Source organism: Hyperolius riggenbachi, chromosome 4, assembly GCF_040937935.1.
Source record: "Hyperolius riggenbachi isolate aHypRig1 chromosome 4, aHypRig1.pri, whole genome shotgun sequence".
In the NCBI taxonomy this organism is placed as follows: domain Eukaryota; kingdom Metazoa; phylum Chordata; class Amphibia; order Anura; family Hyperoliidae; genus Hyperolius; species Hyperolius riggenbachi.
The window spans coordinates 270746229-270770620 of NC_090649.1; the positions used below are offsets into that span (position 1 = coordinate 270746229).

General features: G+C 42.3%; 1 protein-coding gene across 2 annotated transcripts; it reads right to left on the bottom strand.

The window, feature by feature from the left end:
• Positions 1-486: 486 nt before the first annotated feature.
• LOC137570725 (BEN domain-containing protein 3-like) lies at positions 487-20451 on the bottom strand. 2 transcript variants are annotated; one of them, XM_068279432.1, is made up of 4 exons: positions 20395-20451; positions 6695-6752; positions 6363-6562; positions 487-4168 (listed from the first exon to the last, which is right to left on the bottom strand). In XM_068279432.1, the coding sequence occupies exons 1-4, from the start codon at positions 20446-20448 to the stop codon at positions 1940-1942; spliced, it is 2541 nt and encodes an 846-aa protein (XP_068135533.1). In that variant the 5' UTR covers positions 20449-20451; the 3' UTR covers positions 487-1939. The 2 variants fall into 2 exon arrangements, with proteins under 2 accessions (XP_068135533.1, XP_068135534.1); XM_068279433.1 differs by lacking the exon at positions 20395-20451 and adding an exon at positions 19336-19527.
• Between the last annotated feature and the right edge of the window lie 3941 nt (positions 20452-24392).

Sequence of the window (24392 nt, forward strand, 5' to 3'; positions counted from 1 at the left end):
TTAAAGGGAGTGCAAATATGCAGTCAGTCTCACATTCTAACAAACTACTTTCCATACTTTTCACAAGTAATATTCAAGAAAAAAGACAAGTAGTTAAAGGATAAGTGCATTTACAGTGTTTCTATTCATATTAAGTCCTTAACAAACCCCCCCCCCCCAAAAAAAAGAAAACTGGAAAAAAAAGGCCAACCATATTCACCTCAACTTAACCAATCACAGCGATCACCCTCAATAAAATGTACCAGAGCGGTTAAAATACAAAGAAGTGTTACTTATTCAGTACTTCCTCCAGCCCCATAAGCACATCTGAGTCCCACGCCGTCCTCCCGCACTCTCCCGTTCAGCCACAATCAGCCCCGGTTACTGGTTCAGTCGCATCAGTCGGGGTCTTCTGTGCATGCGCGGACCTCCGGACTGAACCAGTTACCGGGGCTATTTGCAGCTGAATGGCAGACCACGGGAGGATGGTGAGGGACTCAGACGTGCTTATCGGGCTGGAGGAAGCCCTGTGTAAGTAATGAATCTTTGCATTCTAACAGCTCTGGTTTTCTTTAAACTGTAATACTGCCAGCATATTCTCTTCTTGGACAAAAGTTGGTCTAGAGGTCCCAGGCCAAAGGGAGTATGAAATGAGTTACAGGGACATTTTCTCTTCCAATCACTGTTATGGAGAGCCAATGTATGTACACTTCTGGCACTGTCTAGTGGTTGAAAGATTGGAAGTCAGTAAAAAAAAAAAGTTAAATACTCTGGAAGGTCAAGATGCTTCCCGGTCTTCCTACACCTGTCCTGCACTGCGACCCTCTAAACCAGAGGTGCCCAAACTTTTTCGGCTTGTGAGCTACTTTAAAAATTAGCAAGTCAAAATGATCTACCTATGTACAATTTTAGGAGCACAACTGTATATACAGAATGGAAAATGTAGTGCGGTCGGGATCTACCATTAAGTCCTTTGCAATCTACCGGTAGATTGCGATCTACTCAATGGGCACCCCTGCACTAAACAATCTTCGACATTAATGTCGAAGATTGCTGGCAGTTGCGCTCCCCTCTGTGTACAAGCGGGGCTGTGCAGGCACACAGCAGGAGCACAGATGCTTGTGTACAGTGCAGCCATGTTTGTACATGTAGGGGAGTGCAGCCACTAATATAAAGAAGGCCCCAGCAGGCAGCTAGGGGGACATGGAGAATCAGGGAAGCCTCTAGAGCATACAAAGGTTTCCCCCTACTGACGTAAGTATGCAACTTCACTTTTTACAAGTGTACTTTAAAGTGAAATATCACTCCAGTTTAAAAAAATAGTATGACATGTCCCAGTGATGCAAAAGTCATTTTGTAATTTAAGGTTAGTAAATTAAATTTAGCCCTTTCAGTTTTCTGCCTGCAATGCAAGTCTAAAAGGGTCTGGAAACTGAAAGAGCAATAGTTTTAAGAAAAAAACCCTCCTTTTTAATGCTTAGTTTAAAATACAAACAGTCCAGTAACTCCACTCTTCATGTATGTGTAAGTAGCTGCACAAAGGAGATTACATTGCAACTCTGAAGGAGCGTCACCTGTACTAATCAGGAAACTAATACCCTTCCTATTCAATTTGCTAGCAGGAAAATTGAGCTGTGTTTGTGGCTGTTTCTGCAAATATAACAAAGGTGGAAAATTTGAAATAATATATGAAAAATCCCCTCTGACACGAAGAACAGAGGGGATTTTGTTTTTTTATCAACTAAAGCTGAATATAACATTAAAAAAAAAAATAATAATATCTAGCAGCAGAAGGCCACCAACATCGGTACAGGTGAGGTAAATATGGATATTTTCTTCATCTACATGCATTCAGGCCTCTTAAATCCGGATAAATGCACTATAACCGCATTTACCTTTATAAAAGCAGCACTATAAATCTTCATATAAACTAAAATAAGTTACTATAATTGGCTAAATTTCAGCAGTTATTAACTTGGTTTTTGGAAGCTTTTTTAAGTATGTCACATTTTTTCCTATTGGGGCGCCTGCACCTTTCATCAATACTTGGAATACATTCATAATGCCATACTTCCTCCATTTTGTCCACAGGGTAAACTGCTTCTACATAATGGCGGATCAGTCTTAGTCTCACGGGATCTAGTTGCTTCTTGTTGCATGCTCCTGAGTGGTTGTACTGCAACCTAAGGTTTTCTGGAGTAAAGAGCTCCGGAAAGAGTCTAACTAATAGCCTGGCAGCAAAATTCCCAACAGAAAGGCTCTGCTGAACAATGTCTCTTATTTCTTTATCACTCAGAAGGTAAACTGAAGGCACAGGGAAGTCAGGGGGTGGAACAACAATCTTATCCAGTGGTATTTTACAGAAGTCTTTAGTGCTACGTTCAGGTGGCAGAGGTGGCCCTTCAATGAGATCCCTGTATCTTTCAGAATTTAATTCAAAAGGTGAAAAATCTCTCCTCTCTGGCAAGGGTAAGTATATCTTTCGCTGCTGCTGATAAGAACGCCTTTGCTCTGTGTCCCTCCTTCGACATCTCTCATCCAATTTACCAACAAACTCTAATGTCCATACTCTATCATTCTTTGCCCTAGGATAAAGGGCTTGAACATAATGCCGGATAAGCTTTACCCGAACAGGATCTAGCTGTTTCTTCCCCAGCGAACCACTGCAGTTGTACTGCTTTCTCAGATTCTCATGCGTGAAAAGTTCTGGGAAAAGATGAACCAGCAGCCGTGAGGCAAAGTTACCAATGGACAAGCTAGTTTCATATATATTTTTCAGCTGCTCTTTACTGAGCAAGAATTGTGGAAATGGAACCTCAAAGTCGGGGGGTGGAATGTCAATTTTTTCAAAGTCAAATGGGACAAGCCATATTTTTTTGGACTTTCTTCCTGGTTTGTCAATATCAGTGCCATCTTCTACCTTTATAATAGACAGGTCGTCCGGCAGATTAGTATCATAACAGTCGTCTCGCATGTCATCACATTCACTGCCATCCAGAAACAGACTTTCCAATTCATCATTTATTCTTTGCACACACTGCTGCAGCCAAAAATCGTCCTCCTGCACATCCGGAAAGTAAATCTCAGTGTACTGGCGAATCAGCTGCAATCGCTGGGGATCAAGACTAAAACTCTCAGGCTCATCAAATTTTCTTTGGGTAAAAATTTCTGGATATAATCTGTGAAATAAAAATACTGCAAATTCTCCTGGTGAAGAAGCCTCCTCTAAGCATTCATTAAGGTCTTTAGCATTGAGGGCATATTGAGAGACCATGGATTCTTCTCTTTCTGTAGTGGCATTTTCCTCTTCCTCTTTAGTGTCTGCAAAGTGAGACTTCTGACATGGTTGATTTTCATAAAAAGGTGAAGTCTGCATGCCATGATGGCTGCTTTCCATTTCTCGCTCAGCCCAAAAACGATTGAAGAAGTCATTAACTTGAGGCAAGACTTCAACCTGCCAAACGGCATTGTTCTGAACAGAGGGATAGCATGCTTCCACATAGTTTCTTATTAGCTGGAGATGAAGGGATTCCAGTTTGATTTTATTGACATAGCCACATGTGGTACAGCTTCTGGAGATAGCACTGCTTCCAAAAAGTTCAGGAAAGAGCTGCACTAGTAAGCGACAAGCCAAGTCACTTGCTGTGGAGCTTTGGCCCATGGCTTGCTTCAGTTCAGTGCTAGTTAGCTGATACTCAGGAGGTGGATTAAATTCTGCCACCATGTCATTAGGGCTGACTTTTTTCTTTATTCTACTTACCTCAAGGGACAAGAGATCAACTTTACTATGGAGCTGAGACATATTGGAATTAAGAGTGTTGAGTGTGAAAAACATCTTTTGTATTAAAGAGTATACATTTGATTCATCACTGACTGGTGAGGTAACTGAATTGCAGCTTGTTTCACGTTTACGCAGATCATTAAACATCCGAACCCCTGAAGGGCTACATGGATTTACTTTCTCGTATAGGTCATAAGATGTCAGTAAGTCAGATGTAGCAGAATTTTTTTTCTCTGTAATCTTGTGTGAAATTCCATATAATGGTTTTTTGTAAGACTGGGCAAATTCGCTGGCCGAGTCTTCCCCTTCACCCAGAGATGCTGAATTGTACTCCAAGCTGGGATTCAGCTCAATGCTTGTCTGACCACATGATGCAGAATCTCTGATTTTGAGGCATGAAGAAACACCCTACAATACAAAGTGGAAATATTTAATAATGTGTTAATATGTGATATAAAGCTTGTAACAATAAGTAACAATAAGACAAACTTTCACATAAATACAAAGATAAAAATAATTTACAGTGCTGCCCATAATTATTCATACCCCTGGCAAATTGTAACTTTAAAGTTACTTGTATTCAACCAGCAAGTAATATCTTGACGGGAAATAACATAGGCGTCTTCCGAAAGATAATAAAACAATGTACAGGAGGCATTGTTATACAAAAAAATAAAAAAAATTCTCAGCTTTTATTTACATTTGAGCAAAAAGTGTCCAGTCCAAAATTATTCATAACCTTCACACACTTTCAAAGTCTCTGGGAAAATCCAAAGTTTTATACCATTCCAAATAGTCCAAGCTGTTCTAAAGCATCCTAATGGACCTGATTAATTGAGAAAAGCTGTTTTAATCAACTCAACAGGTAAAAACAGCAGCACTCTGCAGTTGGTTTGTGGACAGACATGGCTAAGACAAAGGAGCTCACTGAGGACCTGCGGCTGTGCACAAGTCAGGAAAGGGCTACAAGGCCATTTCTAAATGTTTCCACGTTCCAGTGGCTACAGTGCAAAGTATTATTAAAAAATACAAGATGTTCCACACTGTGGAAAATCTCAGAGAACATGGTCGGAAGCCAAAAGTGACACCTGTGCTGGCCAGGAGGATAGTGAGAGAGGTGAAAAATAATCCAAGCATCAACACCAAGGTCATCGTGGTGAATCTGGGCTCTGCTGGTGGCAATGTCTCAAGGCAGAGAATCCAACATACACTGCACACTGCCGGGTTCCATGGATGCAGACCAAGTAGGACGCCACTTCTCCAGATAAGGCACACAAAAGCTCATTTGGCCTTTGCAAATGCTCTGGACAAAGAAGAAGACTTCTGGTCTTCTGTGTTAGGGTTAGATGAAACAAAAATTTAATTGTTTGGTCACAATGATGTTGCCTTCATTTTTCGCTAGAAAGGAGAATCCTTCAATCCAAAGAACACCATCCCCACTGTCAAACATGGTGGTGGGAACCTATTGCTTTGGGGGTGTTTTTCAGCCAATGGACCAGGGAACCTAATCACAGTAACGGTACCATGAAGAAAGAGCAATATATGAGGAATCTCAACGACAACATCAGGCAGTCTGCAGAGAAACTTTGCCTTGGGCACCAGTGGACATTTCAGCATGACATAACCCAAAACAAACAGCAAAAGTGTAGGGAGCTAAAGATTAGGGTGATGGCAAGAAGACCCTCCAACCTGAAAGATTGGGAGCTCATTGCTAAAGATGAATGGGCAAAAATGCATGTGGGGACATGCAAAAAGCTGGACTGCAGTTATAGGAAACGTTTGATTGCAATAATAGCCAATAAAGGCTTTTCTATTGATTCTTGAGAAGACTATGAATATTTTGGACTGGACACTTTTTACTCAAATGTAAAAAAAAAAAGTTGAGAATTTTTTTTTCCCCACAATAATGCCTCTTGTACATCGTCTTATCTTTTGGGAGACACCTAGGCCATTTCCCGTCAAAAAATTACTTGTTGGTTGAATAAAAGTAACTAAGTCAAAATTTGCCAGGGGTATGAATAATTATGGGCAGCTCTGTATGTCTCCAACAAACCCACACAGTAAGTGACCTACACTGACTATACATATATATTTCTAAAGATATGCGCAGAATTAAGATATATTTCACCACTAAAATCTAACAATAGTTTACACACCATACACTTACCTGATAATAAAGGTGAAAAACTACAACATTAATGCTGTATGGCCCATGTCACAAGGGCAACAAATACACAGTGACCTATCACTAAGAACTGCAATAACTGCTACGGTATTATTGCTGAAATTGCTAATGTTTTTGTTTCCCCCCCCCCCCCCCCTCCCCAACACGGTTACAGTGCATGCCATAGGTTCAGTTTTCCCTGGGCATGCCACTGGGAAAATGACACTACCTCACTGGTAATCTACCCTCACTGAGATGTATTTTAAGATACATCCAATCATCCACAAACTTCTCAATATTTGTACTTAAAGAGGGTGTACATGTACTTTTTAAAAATGATTTAATTTAAAATTGCTAACATACTGTATAAAGATCTCCTTTTAACCAGTTATGAATTAAAACAAAGACAATTTTAAACGCTGAATAGCAGAAATGTACCTCTGGAGCAAGGTGTCTTTTTTTAAACGTTGTAAGGTTTTCTGCTTCAGCACTGGAGCCATCAGACAGGAGAGAAGTGTGTTTCCGTTTACTGTAGTGACTGCTAAGTGTGCATTCTGGAACTGGTTTGCCCACAGAAGTGGAACGATAGCTTCGCAGCCGAACTCCTTCACTTGAGGATTCCACTGAAACGGCTTTTACTTCAAATGCAACATAGAATGAATCATAGATTATTAGAGAATTCCTTCCAAAACAGAAAAAAAAAAGAAGAGGCAGACAGAAGCATGTACCAAGTGTTTAATGAAAACAGTCTATGATGGATAAGCCCATACCTTCTTTATCATCATCATCATCTTCTCGAAATTCAGCTGCATTCATTGTTCTTTTGACCTGTATTAAACGTATATAAAATTATGGTGTATAGAATAAACTATGGCTAATTGTATGGGCAACAGTGACATGTAGTTATGTGAAAAACTAACACCACACCATTGAAATGTTTTACTTCTCATCATAGTAATATTGGTAAAGGTCCACTGAGTACACAATTAATTGAACCCTCACAGTTTTCACTATGTCAAACACAAAATTAGAAACAGATGCCCCCTAAATGTTCACACGTGACCTACAGGCAGCTGACACTACTACTGCTTTCAAACTGCATGACCATATTACTGTACAGAAGCTGCTCAGATGGGATATAGGCATACACTGAATAGAATGGGTGGCACTGCCAATAGTGCATTTATTGGTAACTTATATTAATCAAAATGCATGAAATTGAAGTGAGCCCATTGGCTAGGAGTTCATACCAGTGTGGGTTCTGCAGCGGTGGGTGATGCAAGTGCTGACCATTCTCTACAGCATATGCTTAAGTGATTCCTTGACTTCCCGGTCAAAGCACCCAATGCCGGCATTGTGTGGGTTGCAGACTCAGAGTGCTTCTAGAGTTGTCCCTCATAACTGCTGAGCCATAATTCCAACCACCCTACCTTCTATATATAGTGCATCGAATGGGATCTACATGGGGGGTGGGCAAACTTTGCAAGCTAGAAAGAACAACTGTGCAAGGCTAAAGTTTGCTCCTGAACACTTGAGCCAAAGCCAAAACTTCTGGGCCAAAGTTTTGTACAAACAAAGAGAGAGTTATTTGGCTACAAGACCAAAAGACTTGCTTCGCAAAATCAAAAGAGAACACTTCATCAACAGAACCTCATACTAAATATGAAGCATTTGGTATGGTTAAACTTGGTTTTCGGATACTTTGCTGCATCAATGCATGAGAAGCTAACCATCTAGAGTTCACTAAAAACTGTTCATTATGCATAAGACAAGACAAGACAAATAACATTTTTATTGCGCTTTTCTCCTGGGGGACTCAAAGCTCCAGAGCTGCAGCCACTAGGACACGCTCTATAGGCAGTAGCAGTGTTAGGGAGACTTGCCTAAGGTCTCCTACTGAATAGGTGCTGGCTTACTGAACAGGCAGAGCCGAGATTCAAACCCTGGTCTCCTGTGTCAGAGGCAGAGCCCTTAACCACTTGCCGACCGCCCCCAGCCGATGGGCGGCGGCAAAGACTGGGCCTAAACGACCGCAATACGCCCATCGGCGGCGGCAGGCGTGGTTATGCGGCGATCGGCTCCGCCCCCCTCGCACTGTAACCTGCCGGCCGTTCAGAAGCGCCGGCGGGTTACTAGCACCCGGATCGCCGCATGTACATAGTATAATAGGCTTTGTAATGTATACAAAGCCTATTATACTGGCTGCCGCCTGCCCTGGTGGTCCCAGTGTCCGAGGGACCACCAGGGCAGGCTGCAGCCACCCTAGTCTGCACCAAGCACACTGATCCTGCCCCCCCTCTGCCTCTGATCGCCCATAGCACCCCTCAGACCCCCCCCCTGCCCACCACACAGACCCCTGTTTGCACCCAATCACCCCCCTAATCACCCATCAATCACTCCCTGTCACTATCTATCAACGCTATTTTTTTTTTAACCCTAAACTGCCCCCTGGGGACTCCTGATCACCCCCCACCCCTCGGATTCTCCCCAGACCCCCCCCCCCCTGTGTACTGTATGCATCTATCCCCCCTGATCACCTGCCAATCACCTGTCAATCACCCATCAATCAGCCCCTAACCTGCCCCTTGCGGGCAAACTGATCACCCACCCACACCAATAGATCGTCCGCAGATCCGACGTCAGATCACCTCCCAAGTGCAGTGTTTACATCTGTTCTCTACCCTAAACACCCACTAATTACCCATCAATCACCCCCTATCACCACCTGTCACTGTTACCCATCAGATTAGACCCTAATCTGCCCCTTGCGGGCACCCAATCACCCGCCCACATGCTCAGATTGCCCTCAGACCCCCCCTTATCAATTCGCCAGTGCATTATTTACATCTGCTCTTCCCTGTAATAACCCACTGATCACCTGTCAATCACCTATCAATCACCCATCAATCCCCCCTGTCACTGCCACCCATCAATCACCCCCTGTCACTGCCACCCATCAATCAGCCCCTAACCTGCCCCTTGCGGGCAATCTGATCACCCACCCACACCAATAGATCGCCCGCAGATCCGACATCAGATCACCACCCAAGCGCAGTGTTTACATCTATTCTCTCCTCTAAACACCCACTAATTACCCATCAATCACCCCCTATCACCACCTGTCACGGTTACCCATCAGAATAGACCCTAATCTGCCCCTTGTGGGCACCCAATCACCCGCCCCACACGCTCAGATTGCCCTCAGACCCCCCCCTTATCAATTCGCCAGTGCAATATTTACATCTGTTCTTCCCTGTAATAACCCACTGATCACCTGTCAATCACCCCGTCACTGCCACCTATCAATCACCCCCTGTCTCTGCCACCCATCAATCAGCCCCTAACCTGCCCCTTGCTGGCAATCTGATCACCCACCCACACCATCAGATTGCCCCAGACCTACCCTCAGATCACCTCCAAAGTGCATTGTTTACATCTGTTCTGCCATCTAATCACCCACTGATCACCCATCAATCAGCCCCTGTCACTGATACCCATCAGATTAGACCCCTATCTGCCCCTAGGGCACCCAAACACCCGCCCACACCCTCAGAACGCCCTCAGACCCCAGCCTTGATCACCTCGCCAGTGCATTGCTTGCATCTATATTCCCCCCTCTAATCACACCTTGAGACACCCATCAATCACCTCCTGTCACACCTACCCATCAGATCAGGCCCTAATTTGCCCCGTGTGGTCTCTTGATCACTCGGCCAAACCTTCAGACCCCCTTCCGATCACCTCCCCAGTGCATTGATTGCATCTATTTTCCCCTCTAACCACCCCCTGAGACACCCATCAATCACCTCCTGTCACCCCCCTAGCACTCCTATCCATCAGATCAGGTCCAATACAACCTGTCATCTAAGAGGCCACCCTGCTTATGACCGGTTCCACAAAATTTGCCCCCTCATAGACCACCTGTCATCAAAATTTGCAGATGCTTATACCCCTGAACAGTCATTTTGAGAAATTTGGTTTCCCGACCACTCACGGTTTTGGGCCCGTAAAATGCCAGGGCAGTATAGGAACCCCACAAGTGACCCCATTTTAGAAAAAAGACGCCCCAAGGTATTCTGTTAGGTGTATGACGAGTTCATAGAAGATTTTATTTTTTGTCAACAGTTAGCGGAAATTGATTTTTATTGTTTTTTTCACAAAGTGTCATTTTTCAGGCTCTGCCTGTTCAGTAAAGGAGTAGTATAATGTGTTTTGTGGTGTATTTTTACACATACCCATGCTGGGTGGGACAAATCTCTCTGTAAATGGACAATTGTGTGTAAAAAAAAATCAAAAATGTGTCATTTACAGAGATATTTCTCCCACCCAGCATGGTTATATGTAAAAATACACCACAAAACACATTCTACTACTTCTGAGTACGGCGATACCACATGTGTGACACTTTTTTGCACCCTAACTGCGCTAAGGGGCCCAAAGTCCAATGAGTACCTTTAGGATTTCAAGGGTCATTTTGCAGCATTTGGTTTTCAGACTACTCCTCACGGTTTAGGGCCCCTAAAATGCCAGGGCAGTATAGAAACCCCACAAGTGACCCCATTTTAGAAAGAAGACACCCCAAGGTATTCTGTTAGGTGTATGATGAGTTCATAGAAGATTTTATTTTTTGTCACAAGTTAGAGGAAATTGATTTGTATTGTTTTTTTTTTTTCACAAAGTGTCATTTTCCGCTAACTTGTGACAAAAAAAAAAATCTTCTATGAACTCACCATACTCCTAACAGAATACCTTGGGGTGTCTTCTTTCTAAAATGGGGTCACTTGTAGGATTCCTATACTGCCCTGACATTTTAGGGGCCCTAAACCGTGAGGAGTAGTCTAGAATCCAAATGCCTCAAAATGACCTGTGAATAGGACGTTAGGCCCCTTAGCGCACCTAGGTTGCAAAAAAGTGTCACATATGTGGTATCGCCGTACTCAGAAGAAGTAGTATAATGTGTTTTGGGGTGTATTTTTACACATACCCATGCTGGGTGGGAGAAATCTCTCTGTAAATGGACAATTGTGTGTAAAAAAAAATCAAACAATTGTCATTTACAGAGATATTTCTCCCACCCAGCATCCGTATGTGTAAAAATATACCACAAAACACATTCTACTACTTCTCCTGAGTACGGCGGTACCACGTGTGTGGCATTTTTTTGCACCCCAAGTGCGCTAAGGGGCCCAAAGTCCAATGAGTACCTTTAGGATTTCACAGGTCATTTTGCGACATTTGGTTTCAAGACTACTCCTCACGGTTTAGGGCCCCTAAAATGCCAGGGCAGTATAGGAACCCCACAAATGACCCCATTTTAGAAAGAAGACACCCCAAGGTATTCCGTTAGGAGTATGGTGAGTTCATAGAAGATTTTATTTTTTGTCACAAGTTAGCGGAAAATGACACTTTGTGAAAAAACACAATTAAAATCAATTTCCGCTAACTTGTGACAAAAAAAAAAATCTTCTATGAACTCACCATACTCCTAACGGAATACCTTGGGGTGTCTTCTTTCTAAAATGGGGTCATTTGTGGGGTTCCTATACTGCCCTGGCATTTTAGGGGCCCTAAACCGTGAGGAGTAGTCTTAAAACCAAATGTCGCAAAATGACCCGTGAAATCCTAAAGGTACTCATTGGACTTTGGGCCCCTTAGCGCAGTTAGGGTGCAAAAAAATGCCACACATGTGGTATCGCCGTACTCAGGAGAAGTAGGATAATGTGTTTTGGAGTGTATTTTTACACATACCCATGCTGAGTGGGAGAAATCTCTCTGTAAATAGACAATTGTGTGTAAAACAAATAAAAAAATTGTCATTTACGGAGATATTTCTCCCACCCAGCATGGGTATGTGTAAAAATACACCCCAAAACACATTATCCTACTTCTCCTGAGTACGGCAATACCACATGTGTGGCACTTTTTTGCAGCCTAACTGTGCTAAGGTGCCCAAAGTCCAATGAGCATCTTTAGGCTTTACAGGGGTGCTTACAATTAGGCACCCCCCAAAATGCCAGGACAGTGAACACACCCCACAAATGACCCCATTTTGGAAAGTAGACACTTCAAGGTATTCAGAGAGGAGCATAGTGAGTCCATGGCAGATTAATTTTTTTTTGTCGCAAGTTAGAAGAAATGGAAACTTTTTTTTTTTTGTCACAAAGTGTCATTTTCCACTAACTTGTGACAAAAAAATAAAATCTTCTATGAACTCACCATGCCTCTCACTGAATACTTTGGGATGTCTTCTTTCCAAAATGGGGTCATTTGGGGGGTATTTATACTATCCTGGAATTTTAGCACCTCATGAAACATGACAGGGGGTCAGAAAAGTCAGAGATGCTTGAAAATGGGAAAATTCACTTTTGGCACCATAGTTTGTAAACGCTATAACTTTTACCCAATCCAATAAATATACACTGAATGTTTTTTTTTTTTTTTATCAAAAACATGTAGCAGAATAACTTTCGCGCTCAAATGTATAGGAAATTGTACTTTATTTGAAAAATGTCAGCACAGAAAGTTAAAAAAGTCATTTTCTTGACAAAATTCATGTCTTTTTTGATAAATATAATAAAAAGTAAAACTCGCAGCAGCAATCAAATAGCACCAAAAGAAAGCTGTATTAGTGACAAGAAAAGGAGGTAAAATTCCTTTAGGTGGTAGGTTGTATGACCGAGCAATAAACCGTGAAAGCTGCAGTGGTCTGAATGGAAAAAAAGGCTCTGGTCCTTAAAGAGACTCCGTAACAAAAATTGCATCCTGTTTTTTATCATCCTACAAGTTCCAAAAGCTATTCTAATGTGTTCTGGCTTACTGTAGCACTTTCTGCTATCACAGTCTCTGTAATAAATCAATGTATCTTTCCCCTGTCAGACTTGTCGGCCTGTGTCTGGAAGGCTGCCAAGTTCTTCAGTGTTGTGGTTCTGCTATGAACTCCCCCTTCCAGGCCCCTCTATGCACACTGCCTGTGTGTTATTTAGATTAGGGCAGCTTCTCTCTTCTCTCTTATCTTTTACAAGCTGGATGAATCGTCCTCTGAGCTGGCTGGGCTTTCACATACTGAAGAAATTCAGACAAGGGCAAAGCTGTTTGCAGGAAGAAAAGAGCAGCCTGAAACTTCAGTGCATGAGAGATGCAGGGGGAAAGAAACACACAAATGATCTCTTGAGATTCAAAAGGAAGGGTGTATACAGCCTGCTTGTGTATGGATGTATTTTCTATGTGTGGACATACTGTACATCAACCTACTTCCTGTTTTGGTGGCCATTTTGTTTGTTTATAAACAAACTTTTTAAAACTGTTTTTAACCACTTTTAATGCGGTGGGGAGCGGCGAAATTGTGACAGAGGGTAATAGGAGATGTCCCCTAACGCACTGGTATGTTTACTTTTGTGCGATTTTAACAATACAGATTCTCTTTAAGGGGCGAAAAGACTGTGGTCCTCAAGTGGTTAACCTGCTGGGCGTTTCAATTCCCGCGGCCGCATGTGAGTAGTGATCATATTGCCATTTGGAGTTAAACCCAAATTCAATGTGGACTGAGCTGAATGGGCATGCAAGGAACCATTCAAACATTGCATAGCTAAAATCACTTTCTCTCGGTCAATGTAAAAGACTTGTAGTCAGTTATACCAAACTCCTACTTCAGGTTGTTGTATTTTATTTTTTTATTTTTTTTTACAAAGGGGGCAATACCAGGTATTAAAAGGTAAAATTGTGCTTAGCTTTACCACATGACAAAATTACAAATATGTTAAATTTGGTTGTTATTTGATTGCAAAATTATTTTTTCACATTTTTTGTTTGGTCACATCATGCATTTGTATATACTTTTGAAATAAATATAAAATATAAATATATTTAAAAAAACAAAACAAAAACACAGGGTTTACTTAATTTTTCAAGACTTTATAATTCATTTATTATTATTATTTTTAAATATTATTACAGTATATGAAATCATGTAATAGCAGTAATAGAGCCCTATTTGTACAGTAATTGAGATTTGCAGGCCCACCACTTCCGTTTGTAACTCCACACAGTAGTGTCAGCAACTGACCCTCTGTGGAGCAACCTGGCAGTAAAAAAAAAAATACAAAAAAATAACAACCCAGGCACGTCATGTTGCATCTAAACACGGCCATGCTGATGTGACTCAATGCGATGGCTGCCTATGCACTGCCGCCCCCCTGTGCGATCAAGCCCCTGGCTGATCCAACGCAGTGGATTCAATGCCTTTAGCCTTCCCTGGGCATAAATTAGGTTCCCTTGAAATTCTGTAGTGTTGTACCGTGTTAGCCATCTTAAGCAAGAAGTTTTGAATGAGGTTACCCTTTATTGGCAAACTTAGAGATAAACAAACAGTAAGCTTTCGGCTAACAGTAAGCCTTCATCAGACTTGGTTCTTGCAAGTGTTGGACTGACTTGAGCTGCATCTTATTAGTCGTTGGTCGCCTCTAATCAGTGATATCGCCTTGTCGTTTGCACGCCTTTTACTTGACAAAAGTTGTCCAACTTCTTCAAGTTGTTTGATAATTGAGCAAGACTTTTGTTAAAAATGTGTATGAGCCTATATAGTTTAAAATACAGAGTGTGGCTTGTAATTGCAAGTATTAAGAGAATTATGCAATGTTATTAACCCATTCAGGTTCCGTCGTTTTCACGTGAGAAATGTTCACCTCCCATTCATTAGCCTATAACTTTATCACTACTTATCACAATGAACTGATCTATATCTTGTTTTTTCCGCCACCAATTAGGCTTTCTTTGGGGGGTACATTTTGCTAAGAGCCACTTTACTGTAAATGCATTTTAACAGAAAGAATAAGAAAAAAATGGAAAAATTCATTATTTCTCAGTTTTCAGCCATTATAGTTTTAAAATAATACATGCCTCCATAATTAAAACTCACGTATTGTATTTGCCCATATGTCCCGGTTATTACACCGTTAAAATTATGTCCCTATCACAATGTATGGCGACAATATTTTATTTGGAAATAAAGGTGCATTTTTTCCATTTTGCATCTATCACTATTAACAAGTTTAAAATAAAAAAAAATAGAAATATTTCATCTTTACATTGATATTTAAAAAGTTTAGACCCTTAGGTAAATATTTACATGTTTTGTTTTGTTTTTATTGTAATGGTTTTTTTTTTTGTATAGTAAACATTTTATTTGGGTAGTTTTGGGAGGGTGGGAGGTAAACAATAGATTTATAATGTAAATGTGTGTTAATTTTTTTTTTTACATACAGTTGTAGTATTACTTTTTGGCCACACGATAGCGGCCATGAGTTTGTTTACATGACGTCACTCTAAGCGTAGCACACGCTTAGAGTGACGCATCGGGGAGGGAACAGCCAGAAAAAGCACAGCTTCCGAGAGAAGCTGTCGCTTTTCAGCGGGGGAGAGGAATCAGTGATCGGGCACCATAGCCCGATACATTGATTCCGTGGCTACCGAATCCGCGGCTGGGAGTGCGCGTGCACGCGCGCGATCGGCCGCGGGAGCGCGCGGTAGTGCACATGGTTCCTGGACGTAGTTTCTACGTCCAGGAACCAAAGTAGGTAAAAAAAAAAAAAAAAAAAAAAAAACAATATATCTACAAATTTAAATATTATACTATTTTCTTTGCTAATAATGTTCTATGAATTATCAGTACTACACATACAAATCATTACATCATAAGTTTTTTTTTCACTTCAGTGTCACTTTAATTTTAGGGAAATGACTTGGTAATTAGACCACTTTGTACCATAATTCTCTGTGCTGTTAATTGGGCAGTCCACTTTTTGTAACTTACGACACATAAAATGAACTGATAGAAAGTGTCAGGGAGAGCCACTTGGCCCTAGTCTACTTTAGGGGACCAAGCAGGAATCTTCATTAGGGAAATTTAGATCATGTAATTAGGTCGGTGGACGGCACCCTCACAAACTGCTAGGCTTCCAATAGGCTGTAGTAAACTACACCCACACTATTCAGTCAGTCACTACGCTTTGTGCTGTAGAGGGTGCTGTGATTGGAGGACTGCTCTCTCTGAGTTTCCTGCTGGGTCCCATAAAGTAGATTAGCGCCGGCCACTTTACTAGTTCACTGTGAGAGTATTGATTGGTTTAGGCCTGGAACCCACAGGAGCTGTTGCAGCCGCACTTTGGATCGCCGGCAACTCCAAAAGCGCTAGATTAATGAAAGTCGATGGAGGTGATTCCACAGGAGCAACAGGAGTTCTTGCCAAAGTGGCTGCCTCAGTCAAGTTCAATTGAGGAATTTCATACTACTATTTTATTTGGCTTGAAGAGGTCAATCATAACAGTAGTGGCTAATTTGTTCTCGAAAAGTGACGACATCATTACAGCACATACCCGAATAAGTGTACTTGTCATGTAGCATCATCTCAAGTACCCCTCGACACCAAGGCCGGATTTCTGGAAAGGCCACAGAGGCCTGGGCATTGGGCGGCTGTCGGCCAATGGGGAACCTGAACATGAAAGAGGGGCTGCTACATTTGAAAGAGGAGGCTAAAAATGGGGAGCAAAATTAAAAAAGGGAAAATGATGCCCAAACGGTTAATTAAAAAGTACAGTACATGGATGATACACATGAAAGAGGTGCTGCACATGGATTGGGAGGGGCCCTGTTGCTGCACTGGAAAACGCGTGCAAAAATGCATACAATGATAGTCTTTGGAGCTGTTGTGTTTTCAGGAGCCATCTGCAATTCTGCATAGCGTTCAAGAAAAATATACAACATGCACTACTTTTTCACACATCTCATTGAAATCATTGGCTACTGTAGAAAAACCACATATTTGCAGCAAAACAGATGTGGGAAATAGTCTGTGGTTCCCGTAGACACAAGTGTGATCAATCCCTGACAGACACAATCTATAAAGGCCTATACACACACCACGCAATTTTCCCGTCAGATTAACTAACTGATCAATAATTTCCAGCATGTCCGATCTGCTTCCACTCAAGAAAGAGATCGATTTTGTGCAGTACTCAAAATCGATCTCTTTCTCGATCTGAATCAGATCGGATATGCTGAAAATTATTAATCAGTTGATCTGAGGTGAAAAAAATTGCATGGTATAAGCCAGGGGTCCACAAACTTTTTCGATCAAGGGCCGGGTCAACATACTTCAGACTGCTGGGGGGGCCAGAGTATACAGGATTTGATGTAGAAAAACATTATACTGTACCTAGGTATTTTAGACAGCTCCTTTTAACATGTGCAGCCCTAATGTCTCCCATTTTACCAGACTATTTTAACATGTGCAGATAGTATGACCCTCAACTCAGCAAGTGCAGTTATGTCACCAACACAGCAAGTGCAAATATTGTGACGCTAACATAGCAAGTCATATGTGAGCCATAATGTCACCAAATGGCCTGCAGCAGCCTGCAGCCAATCCGAAAAAGTCTTTGCGGGCCAGACAAAGAGGCATACCCAGGTGACAACCTGCCATCCAACTGGACAACAATGAATGATTGGAAGCCAGTGAATGACTTATTTCTGGCTTCCATGTGAAAGGGAGGCATCAGCACTGCTATTCTATGTGTGGGCTGCCAATTTTTATAGATGCGGTCCACATCTATAAAGGTGGCCATACATGGTACAATTTTCTATTTTTTTTTCAATTAGATAATTTAATTCGATTATTCCGTTAGATCGAATATTAAGATTTTTCCATCATGCCCGTTCAGATTTTTCTCGAAAAAAGGGATAATCGTTCGAATTTCTTGATCGAAAAGAAAAATATTTTCAACTTTCATTCAATTCGATCATTTAAATCGAAAAAACTGAATAATCGAACGTTTTTATTGTATCATGTATGGCCACCATAAATACATTTTGTGTGTGAGGGGCCGGTAAAAAAGACTTAGGGGGCCGCATTCAGCCCACGGGCCTAAGTTAGAGGACCACTGGTATAAGCCTTAAAGGAAACCTAAACCGAATGTAAAAAAAATGTTTCACTTACCTGGGGCTTCTACCAGCCCCCTGCAGCCACGCCGTCAATCAATGTCCTCCGGTCACCCGCCGTGGCTTAGTTTCGTTTTTCAGTGACTGTCCAATTGGCCAGTCCGCCTGCACAGCCCTGGCCGTGCCCATCCTCGATCATGCTCCGGGAGCGTCTTGCACAGGCACGGTAGGACAAAAACTTGTACTGCTCTGTGCAGGACGCTCCCTGTGACCAGAGCAGGGACAAGGTCCTCCAGCACCCAAGGCTGAGACACCAAAGTGCGCCCCTCCATCCCTCCCACCTCAGCTGTCACACACTGATTGCTATTAAACTAATGGCCCATACTCACGGGCATCAAAAGTGGCCTGTCGCCAGCACACGTGAGCGTGCGGGCGACAGGCCGGCGACAGCTCCTCGCCAGGTCCTTCCGCGTACACACGCGGAAGAGGGACCAGCGGCCCGACGTTCCTCCTCCCCCCGCCGGAAGCTCTGCATACCTCAATGGAGGTTGCTGTCGCTAGTCTGCGTACTCACGCAGACTAGCGACAGCTGCGGCGGAGTTGCGGCGGCATTTGTAGCTCGTGAGTATGGGCCACAACCTCCCCAACACCTTAATATCTAGTTACCTGGCTTGCAGTCACTGCTATGTATCCCCTTTTCTTATTTCTTTCTGCTTCATACACAATTAGGAATGACAGCTGAATGAATTGTGCGCCCCCTCCTACACTGCGCCCTGAGGCTGGAGCCTCTCCAGCCTATGCCTCTGCCCTGACTGTGACAGGAGCGTGATCGAGGATGTGCGTGGCCAGGACTGCGCAGGCACTCTGGCCATTGACTGGCCAGTTGGGCATAAACAATATTAACCGCAGGATGGCCGCTGCAGGGGGCTGCTAGAAGCCCCAGGTAAGTGAAACTTTTTTTTTTTACATTTGGTTTAACATTGTAACTTTCACTGTACAGTCACTTGTTGCAACAACTCAGCAAACACTCATAGTACACAAAAGCCATAGCAGTATCCAAACAGTTTATAGAGAGATAAGTCTGAAAAATGCACTGTAGCCATCTGGAAGACATAGGATGCCAGCAACCATACAGCCAGCGAACCAGTCACTTCACATGATGCGGTTACACGAGTGGATGAGCCCGCCCAGCTGATCACACCCCTCGTGTACTGTGGCCGCAGCTCGTCGGCTGGTGACGTCACATGGGCACTGTGGAATACAAGCACGTCAGGCGTGACAATAGGCAGAGTGGTCCCTCTCTTCCTACACAACTCTCTCTTCTGCCTCATTCATGGTGGTAACTAGTGATGCAAATACTGCCCCATACTAAGCTGCTGAAGCGTGAGGGAGCTCTCGTGACACAGGGAAGACCATAGGGCACTCAGTCACACTTTTATCTGCACAGACCTGCGTGTCTCCTCATGGGTGCCTCACCTACCTTACATAGATATCTCCAACCTGAATCCTGTTCAAGATGCCCCCTTCAGCGCCCGCGGTGCCCCCGAAACATGCGCCTGTGTTGGACTCTTATTAGTGCTTCTTCTCGCCCTGTGTTTTCCCACCACCTCCCCCGGCCGGCGTGTCTCTCTGTGTCTTTGTGTGCTGCGTGTCCGTGCGCTCTCGCGTGACGTGACGGGACTCCGTGTGTGTCATTTCCGCAGAAGGACACAGGGAGACAGAGGCTGGAGTGGGAACAGCCCCCTGCCCTCTCTCTACTTGGCCATTACACGATTCCAGGACACGACAGGGGGGGGAGGAACACTGATCAAGGACACAGTCAGTCTCTCATGTGGTATCCACTGGAGGGTGAAAGGCAGCTCTATAGGAACACGCAGCCCTCACATGACTTTTTGTGTAAACTTTTTTTCTCACACACACTTCAGGCTCTGTCATACTTGTATTACTGATGCTTAGTTTAATCTCAGTCAGAAATAAGTTCTCTGTATTGCAGAGGACATCACTGGATATTGCGGGAGGCACATGGACTGTGATTTGTTTATTTTTTTTTGTTTACTGTCAGCAACAAGTTGTAAGGTTGGCAATACAGATACTGTAGTATATTGTGCTATGTGTAATGCTGACATCTTCGGTAACATTCTCTAAAGCTACACATAGCTCCCAACTGTCCCTCTTTTAGAGGGACAGGCCCTCTTTAGGAGCCCTGTCCCTCTGTCCTCCTCATTTGTCCCTCTTTTAGGACTTTGTCCCTCTTTCTAGGCAAACATATGTATTTCTCTAATAAACGTGTTTGATTGACTCTAAACTGTATTCCCATCCTTTAAATTGATATATTACTCATTTTAAAATGTTAATATGAAGGAAAATGAACCAGAATAGAAAGGACCAGTATGGTTTGAATTCTAAAACAACATTTTTCTTATGAAATCTTAACCACTTGAGGACCACAGTCTTTTCGCCCCTTAAAGAGAACCTGTACTGAGTAAAAATATTTAAAATAAACACATGAGGTAACTTCAAATGAACATTGCATAGTTACCTTGCCATCAGTTCCTCTCAGAAGCTCACCATTTTCTTCTGACAATAATCCCATCCAGTTCTGACAATATTTTGTCAGATCTGAAATATATCAGTTGCTGTCAGTAAAATTTCAGTTGCTGTCAGTTTTGCTGAGAGGAAAACTGATTTACCAGGTAATGTCCATGTTTCCCTAAGGCTCAAGTGGGCGATGTTACAGTTTAACTGTGTCCTGACCAGAAAGCTGTTATGGGTAACAACCATTTTCAAAATGGAGGACGGAAAATTCCCTTGATCACAGTGAACAAATAGGATGCAGGACAGGAGAAAGACACTGAGGAGTAAACTACATGGGAGGTAAGTATGACTTGTGTTTGCTTATTTTGACTTTTAATTTTCAGTTCAGGTTTTCTTTAAAGAGTAACTGTCAGGCTGCAGAAGCTAATTTAAACCTCTAGTCTCCTGTGTTAAACAGTTTAGAAGGAAGCCAAAAAGACATTACTGAAGATAAAGATCTATCTTACCTTTGATGTATGCTTATCAGCAAAGCTTAGAGCTAAGCTGGACGCAAGCCGCATAACATACTGCAAAGCATTCTGGGGCCCTCCCCTCGGCTGCTAAGGAGAAGACGGGATCAAGTTTCAGCAGCTTCTAAAACTCAGTCCAGCCACAGCACAGATAAATCTCGGGGCAGCGTAGACTGCAGGAGTCCGCTATTGTTCCTAGCCACATGGCTCATTAATATTCACTGCAAACTAGTGTTATTCAGTATGAGCTGTTCTGTGATCAGAAGCAGGCAGGACATGACGACACATTTGGCTTCACAAACATGGAACCTGCCATGAGCTGTCAGGAGCATCATTCTCTGCATATACTATATACAAATTCTGTGAAATCCAAACGTGGACAGTGAAATGCATATGTAATGTAAGTACAGCCAATCTTTAGCTACTGATATATGTGTTTATTTTCTCTGAGACCCTATACCTAACAGCTCCTCTTTAAGGACCAGAGCCTTTTTCTCCATTCAGACCACTGCAGCTTTCACGGTTTATTGCTCGGTCATACAACCTACCACCTAAAGGAATTTTACCTCCTTTTCTTGTCACTAATACAGCTTTCTTTTGCTGCTATTTGATTGCTGCTGCGAGTTTTAGTTTTTATTATATTCATCAAAAAAGACATGAATTTTGGCAAAAAAATGACTTTTTTAACTTGCTGTGCTGACATTATTCAAATAAAGTAAAATTTCCTATACATTTGAGCGCGAAATTTATTCTGCTACATGTCTTTGATAAAAAAAAACCATTCAGTGTATATTTATTGGATTGGGTAAAAGTTATAGCGTTTACAAACTATGGTGCCAAAAGTGAATTTTCCCATTTTTAAGCATCTCTGACTTTTCTGCGCACCTGTCAGGTTTCATGAGGGGCTAAAATTCCAGGATAGTACAAATACCCCCCAAATGACTCCATTTTGGAAAGAAGACATCCCAAAGTATTCAGTGAGAGGCATGGTGAGTTCATAGAAGATTTTATTTTTTGTCACAAGTTAGCGGAAAATGACACTTTCTGACAAAAAAAAAGAAAAAAAAAAAGTTTCCATTTCTTCTAACTTGCGACAAAAAAAAATTAAATCTGCCACGGACTCACTATGCTCCTCTCTGAATACCTTGAAGTGTCTACTTTCCAAAATGGGGTCATTTGTGGGGTGTGTTCACTGTCCTGGCATTTTGGGGGGTGCCTAATTGTAAGCACCCCTGTAAAGCCTAAAGATGCTCATTGGACTTTTGGCCCCTTAGCGCAGTTAGGCTGCAAAAAAGTGCCACACATGTGGTATTGCCGTACTCAGGAGTAGTATAATGTGTTTTGGGGTGTATTTTTACACATACCCATGCTGGGTGGGAGAAATATCTCCGTAAATGACAATTGTTTTATTTTTTTTACACACAATTGTCTATAGAGATATTTCTCCCACTCAGCATGGGTATGTGGAAAAATACACCCCAAAACACATTATACTACTTCTCCTGAGTACGGTGATACCACATGTGTGGCACTTTTTTGCACCCTAACTGCGCTAAGGGGCCCAAAGTTCAATGAGTACCTTTAGGATTTCACAGGTCATTTTGAGAAATTTCGTTTCAAGACTACTCCTCACGGTTTAGGGCCCCTAAAATGCCAGGACAGTATAGGAACCCCACAAATTACCCCATTTTAGAAAGAAGACACCCCAAGGTATTCCGTTAGGAGGATGGTGAGTTCATAGAAGATTTTTTTTTTTTGTGACAAGTTAGCGGAAATTGATTTTAATTGTTTTTTTTTCACAAAGTGTCATTTTCCGCTAACTTGTGACAAAAAATAAAATCTTCTATGAACTCACCATACTCCTAACGGAATACCTTGGGGTGTCTTCTTTCTAAAATGGGGTCATTTGTGGGGTTCCTATACTGCCCTGGCATTTTAGGGGCCCTAAACCGTGAGGAGTAGTCTTGAAACCAAATGTCGCAAAATGACCTGTGAAATCCTAAAGGTACTCATTGGACTTTGGGCCTCTTAGCGCACTTAGGGTGCAAAAAAGTGCCACACATGTGGTACCGCCGTACTCAGGAGAAGTAGTATAATGTGTTTTGGGGTGTATTTTTACACATACCCATGCTGGGTGGGAGAAATATCTCTGTAAATGACAATTGTTTGATTTTTTTTTACACACAATTGTCCTTTTACAGAGATATTTCTCCCACCCAGCATGGGTATGTGTAAAAATACACCCCAAAACACAATATACTACTTCTTCTGAGTACGGCGATACCACATGTGTGACACTTTTTTGCAACCTAGGTGCGCTAAGGGGCCTAACGTCCTATTCACAGGTCATTTTGAGACATTTGGATTCTAGACTACTGCTCACGGTTTAGGGCCCCTAAAATGCCAGGGCAGTATAGGAACCCCACAAGTGACCCCATTTTAGAAAGAAGACACCCCAAGGTATTCTGTTAGGAGTATGGTGAGTTCATAGAAGATTTTTTTTTGTCACAAGTTAGCGGAAAATGACACTTTGTGAAAAAAAAAACAATACATATCAATTTCCGCTAACTTGTGACAAAAAATAAAATCTTCTATGAACTCATCATACACCTAACAGAATACCTTGGGGTGTCTTCTTTCTAAAATGGGGTCACTTGTGGGGTTCCTATACTGCCCTGGCATTTTAGGGGCCCTAAACCGTGAGGTACAGACTAACCAGCAAGCTCATGGTGACCCAGAACTCATTGGAGTGTGTAAGGGACTACAATGGTCCTAAATACAATGGTTAATTTGCATATATTCAGCAGTGGTGCTCTGGGAGACATCTCGAGCTCACTCCAACCTGAATTATCGCAAATTCTTTCTGTTTTAGGAAAGCAAATTTTTGTTTTTCTAAACCGTGAGGAGTAGTCTTGAACCCAAATGTCTCAAAATGACCTGTGAAATCCTAAAGGTACTCATTGGACTTTGGGCCCCTTAGCACAGTTAGGCTGCAAAAAAGTGTCACACATGTGGTATCGCCGTACTCAGAAGAAGTAGTATAATGTGTTTTGTGGTGTATTTTTACATATAACCATGCTGGGTGGGAGAAATATCTCTGTAAATGACACATTTTTGATTTTTTTTACACACAATTGTCCATTTACAGAGAGATTTCTCCCACCCAGGATGGGTATGTGTAAAAATACACCACAAAACACATTATACTACTTCTCCTGAGTATGGCGATACCACATGTGTGACACTTTTTTGCAGCCTAGGTGCGCTAAGGGGCCCAACGTCCTATTCACATGTCATTTTGAGGCATTTGTTTTCTAGACTACTCCTCACGGTTTAGGGCCCCTAAAATGCCAGGGCAGTATAGGAACCCCACAAGTAACCCCATTTTAGAAAGAAGACACCCCAAGGTATTCCGTTAGGGGTATGGTGAGTTCATAGAAGATTTTATTTTTTGTCACAAGTTAGTGAAAAATGACACTTTGTGAAAAAAACA

Excerpts from the sequence above, each read along its gene's own strand:
- LOC137570725 (XM_068279432.1), bottom strand. The coding sequence starts at position 20,448 with ATGGGATTATTGTCAGAAGAAAATGGTGAGCTTCTGAGAGGAACTGAT. Across the intron at positions 6,563-6,694 it reads TGATGATGATGATAAAGAAG|TAAAAGCCGTTTCAGTGGAA; the intron begins GTATGGGCTTAT and ends TTGCATTTGAAG. Across the intron at positions 4,169-6,362 it reads AAAGACACCTTGCTCCAGAG|GGTGTTTCTTCATGCCTCAA; the intron begins GTACATTTCTGC and ends TTTGTATTGTAG.